The sequence below is a fragment of the Lucilia cuprina genome, chromosome 5 (assembly GCF_022045245.1).
Source record: "Lucilia cuprina isolate Lc7/37 chromosome 5, ASM2204524v1, whole genome shotgun sequence".
In the NCBI taxonomy this organism is placed as follows: Eukaryota; Metazoa; Arthropoda; class Insecta; order Diptera; family Calliphoridae; genus Lucilia; species Lucilia cuprina.
In genome coordinates, this window is record NC_060953.1 from 29,832,156 (window position 1) to 29,838,009 (window position 5,854).

At 30.0% G+C, this 5,854-nt stretch overlaps 2 protein-coding genes across 2 annotated transcripts in view; one reads left to right on the forward strand and one right to left on the reverse strand.

Annotated features, from left to right (window-relative positions):
* The window catches only part of LOC111688686 (islet cell autoantigen 1), a 96,983-nt gene that overhangs the window by 56,498 nt on the left and 34,631 nt on the right, over positions 1–5,854 (forward strand). The window lies entirely within an intron of this gene.
* Positions 3,250–4,084, reverse strand: LOC111684622. Its single transcript, XM_023446833.2, has one exon. It carries the CDS (start codon positions 3,814–3,816, stop codon positions 3,460–3,462), a length of 357 nt encoding a protein of 118 aa, XP_023302601.2. The 5' UTR covers positions 3,817–4,084; the 3' UTR covers positions 3,250–3,459.

A 5,854-nucleotide genomic window follows, 5' to 3' on the forward strand; every position in this document is an offset into this window, starting at 1 on the left:
ATCGGACAGGATGAAGTACCTCGGAGTAGTATTCCACGAGAATTTTGAGTTCTATCGCCACATTGACCACGTATTGGAGCGCACGAAACGTGCATACGCATCATACCGTGGGATTCTTGGCCATGGAAGGGGCCTGGATAGGAGAGTAGGTCTACTTCTGTATAGGCAGGTAATTCGTCCTCTCATCTCCTATGCCTTTCCAGTCTGGTTCAGAATATCTTCTGCACAGATGGAAAGGCTTAGGGTATGGGAGAGACGAATTTTGGTCGCATGTCTGGGACTTAGGAGGAGGCGCGGTCCTGATGGGATCTGGCGCAGGCCTTCTTGCAGATCCGTATACAGGGCAATAGGCTTTGAGAGGATAGATGCGTTCATGACCAGGACGGCTATTTTATCCATGGAAAAGGCTCGTTCTTTAGAGAACAGTCTTGTCCATGGATGTTTTAGTATGTCAAGGGATATTCAATCTGTGAGTGCGTCTCGATATATGTCCCCGGTGGACATTCTGACTCTAAAGGAAGCTGGCCTTCTTTATCAGGGTGCAAACCTACTATTCTTCCATAGGAGAATAGGTACATTAGACCTAATTAATGTTGTGTATAATACTGCACAATAGGCCATATGCCTTTACTTTAAAAATATCTATTTATTATCTTTTGTATATAATTATCTTCCCTAGTTTTAAGTTTTTATTTATTTAGTATAAGAATTAGTTTTAGGTTGGAGTTTGATCACTTTTTTTCCCTTTTTTAGAGAACTTTATTTAAGTGATTTAATGTAAAATTTAAAAATGTAAATGATTATTTGTCAGCAATGCTATAAATATGTACCAGTTAAATTTGATATGTCCATGGAATGTACACTAGTACGTAAGGAATAGATTTAATATAAAAGTAGTTTTAATGAAAACATGTGTAATGAAAAATTTTTTGGAAATAAATGAAATGAAAACTTTGTTCTTCTTTCTGAATTTGGGTATTAAGCCAGACACCAAACAATTAATTTCATGTTTCTAGCCAATAACAACACATTAGTGTTGCTCTCGCTCTGCTTCTCTTGCTTGTTTTTGTAAACAAGCGTACAATAACAAAATTTACCGTATGGTTACGTATATTGTTTTAGTTTTTTTTTTGTCATTCTGTTCCATTTAAAGAATACTATATTTGCAAAAGGAATTATCCCATGTGGGACCTTGTTTTCCAAAATATGCATTAACATATGGCGATATCAAAAAACGGAAGTGTTTTTAAAGTACATGTAAATATTTATAAAAAATTGCGAATTCTGTAGCTTTATCTTTTTATACCCTTCACCTTCGTGAGAAGGGTATATATAAGTTTGTCATTCCGTTTGTAATTTCTATAATATAATTTTCCGACCCTATAAAGTATATATATTCTGGATCCTTATAGATAGCAGAGTCGATTAAGCCATGTCCGTCTGTCTGTCTGTCCGTCTGTCTGTCTGTCTGTTGAAATCAGTTTTTAGAGGACCCCAGATATCGGCGAGATCCGAATCTTCAATAATTCTATTAGACATGCTTTCGAGAAGATCGCTATTTAAAATCAGCAAAATCGGTCGGTAAATAACGGAGTTATGAGCAAAAATCCGAGACAACCTCTGAAAATTTCATCAAAAAATTATTATAAAAGCAACAAAAACACTGTACATAGAAAAAGATGTACACGTGTGTGTGTGTAGATGTATTTGGTTTTATTCAGCTGTGTATTTTTTTGTATGTTTGGAATTCAAACATACAAAGTATACACAGCAAAAAAAATATGATTTGCATTTTTTGTTAAAATCAAATAATTTTCCCTTTTGCTTTGCAAATATATTTTTTAATGAATAGAAAAAAGTATTTAAAACGTTTTCAATTGTATGAGAGTAGATTGTGAGTTATTGTACAATAATTTTATATGCGAATAATGTAAGTTTGAAATTTAAAACTAACACAAATTTTTTCCAAGTGCTTTTTAAAACAATTTTTTTTACGATAAACAAAAACAAAATCTACGTCTCGTCAATGTTTACCAGCAATGAATCAGAGGTCGAAGTCGACCGGATTCGAGCCGGAGCTTAGCCGCCGCCGAACTATATTTAGTTGCTTGAGCCGCCGCCGAAACATTCGGCTTAAATCGACTCAAATTTTTTTAATGTTTTTATTAACTAGACTGTAAGATCAATTATGTTTAAAATACACTATGGTGAAGGGTATATAAGATTCGGCACAGCCGAATATAGCACTCTTACTTGTTTGTTTTAATATCTACACTATGAGACATATTTTTTATTAGTAATCCATAATTTTTAAATAAAAAAATTAATATAATTTTACAATGAACATTTCTAAATATTGTACGTGACACATCGTAAATGACAGATTTTTCTCCTGACTTTTTTTAGGTTATAAAATATATATTTTGGAAATATATGCATACACACACTTCAACAAATCAAAAGGAGTAGGAAAGTGCAGTTGGACATGGCCGACCTATATACATGTTTAAGCAATTTTTAAATACAAATAAAAAACTGGAGTTATATGGCGACTAGGGTGAAATATGGACCGATCCTCACGGCCGCTTAAACCAAAAAGGACCGCATTTTTTACAAAATAACAACACAAAAATGCAACGATTCCACATTCGGGAAATGTTTCTAATGAGGAACATAGTCAATCTACACTACCACCGCCAGTAGTCGATTTTTGCTTAACTCCGGATAATATCTGTGAGGAGGAAGTATCACCTCCATTTATAGAACAAGATTCCAATACAACACCGGTAAACTTGTCGAAGATGCATCCGACCCAATATCTTCGCCATTAGAACTATTAGTTTAGGAGACGTGAAAGGCATCCTAAATGAATGTGATCTTCCGAACTTGAAAGAAATCTTTAGAAATTTCTTTGGTAGAATGACAAAGCGTTGGTCACTATTATTCTTTGGTTGGGAAAATGAGAATTATCATCACCGACACCACTGCGGCGTCATGAAAACTACAAAAAAAGCCAATATCGTTTTTGGGCTATCAATGCTTTCACTGCTTTACACCGCTATCTTCATCACAATATTCATGTGCATCCTCACAAGGCTTTATGATACCCAAAATCCTCGGCCAAGACACTATCACCAACACCAATTATTATCAGTTCATTCTCATTAGTTTTCAAAAAATAGCACAATGGACAAAACTTAACTAATATGAATATCATCTCTTTGGACGAAAAGCAAACAGGTTTTAAAATTAGTTTTAGATTATTTTAATTATAGTTTTATTTCTTAACCCTTTATGTTACAATAAAGAAATCTAGTACATTTTTTTAATTTACATGAACTAAACATTATAAAAAATATTTATGTAGTTTGTATCGAAAATCTTATTCAAAATCTCATTCAAACTAAATCTGTGATAATTGTAAATGGAACTGTAAAATTAATAAAATAAATACGTAATTTAAGTTTGTTGAAAGTTTTTACTATCACCACTTAATTTTAAATCGAACGCTTCAAGATTAGCTAGTGGATCAAGATCGGCAAAGAGTTCTATCCAAGGATTTGTTTTCATGTTTTTTATAGGTTTTTTCTTCTCTTTCGCAAAAACTTGAGATGATCCTAAATAAACATCTTTTTCTGGACATTTGCTTTCCAAGAGTGCTGAATCTTTTGTGTCAGAGTTCATTGGTAACAGTGGTGTCTGTTCTTTTGAAACCGAGACTTTTGCGTTCAATATTTTTGAAAGTAACTCTGCCGTTTCGCTGAATGTATTAACATCCGAAGCAGATTCGTTTAGATTTTTATCGTACAAGTCCATAATATTTTTATTTTCAGAATGATTGCATAATTCAACTAATGTATTATTTGGCAGTTCATTAATATTAGTCCCTTTTGATTGATTATCACTGACATTTGATTCGTTATTGTCGACAAAATCTTCCTGTAATTAAAATGTTTTAAAATATATTAATAAAATTCAGTTTAAAATATTATGAAGTTTTTGATTTAGTGCAGGTCATTGGTCTCAACGTTACAAAAAACTCTCAAATAAATATGTATTAAAGTTTTACTTAAATTTATCAATGTCTGTTTTTCATCGTAACGATGTATTGACATTTTTTATAGAAAAATTAATTTAATAAGCAGATTATCTGCCGGTTAAACGTCATTATCTCAATGTCGGGATTAGAGATGCCAAACGGCAATTCTCGATTCCCAAAAATCCCGGTATTTTCGGGATTTGAAAGTACCGAAAACCGGGATTTTTAAAAATGAAATCCCGCGGATTTTCGTGATTTTAAAATCCCGAAGTTTAAGTGTTTTTCTGCTTAATTTATTTTATATTAAAAAGGCGAATTTTAATAGTTTTTGATTAAAAAATATGCAGTATCATAAAATTTAAAATATTTCGTTCTTTTTTTAAATCGAATTACATTATTCATTGATTAATTTTTTAGACTTAAGATGACTCTACTAACATACAAGCTGAAATATCAACATATACGAGTGCTATATTCGGCTGTGCCGAATCTTATATACCCTTCACCATAGTGTATTTTAAACAGACCTGGGGCAAATGCATTAAATGTGTTAATGCATTAACAATTTTTTTAACATTAAAAAAAAATAATGTTAATGCAAGTTTATTGCATTAACATTAACCAAGGCTTATTTAATGCATTAATTTTGCATTAACATTAAATATTTTTGAATTTAATGCATTAATTTTGCATTAACATTAAACATTTTTTAAAATTATTGCATTAAATTTACATTAACATTAAATATTTTTAAATTTAATGCATTAATTTTGCATTAAAATTAACAAATATTATGGTCAAAATAGATGAAATTTGAAAACTTATTTATCAGATAACACAAAGCTATATATAATTAATGTGTGTTTATTTGTTTTTATAGATTGTGTTAGGCTTTTAGGGCTTAATTTCGTAAATGCCTACGCATCACTTCACCTATAAATTTTTAAATTTGTATTATGTAAGACACTTCATTATGACAGGTGATTGTTTGCGTTAGAACAAGTGGCATGGTCAACACTCCTCGCAGGCGGAGTCTATCAGATAAAAATTTTGAAAACTTAGTTATAATCAGAGGAAATAATTTAGATTAGGTTAACTTTTATATTATAAAATTAAATGATAAAATAAACTGTGTTGAATTACTATTAATTAATATTTACAATTAAAAATTTTAAAAAGAAATAAATGAAAACAAATAAGCTTATATTCAACATTGCATAATTATTTATAACGTTATAAGCAAATCTCATATTAAAAAAACATAGATTTATTTGAAAGTATTTTAACCCATTTGATTTTACTTTCATTAAGTCAGACTTTGGTATTGTATTTTAAATAACATACATATATCACTTTTTATAAACATCCATTAATGTTAATGCAAAATTAATGCATTAAATTTAAAAATATTTAATGTTAATGTAAATTTAATGCAATAATTTTAAAAATATTTAATGTTAATGCAAAATTAATGCATTAAATTCAAAAATATTTAATGTTAATGTAAAATTAATGCATTAATTTTAAAAATATTTAAAAAATATTTAAAATTTTTAAACATATTAGTTTTATAAATTTTTTCCCAACTACATTATTATTACACCAAAAGCAAAACAAAATGAATAACAACAACGCTAAACGAAATAAAAAACAAAATACGCAAGGCATCAAAACCAACAGACATCTAACTAAACATACAAGTTAAAACAACCATTTGGTTGTTAATAAAAAATAAGGGTTGGGTCACCCATGGGACCCAACTCACCTTTTGTTAATTAAATTAAACACCGATTTATAATTTCATTAAGCAATCTT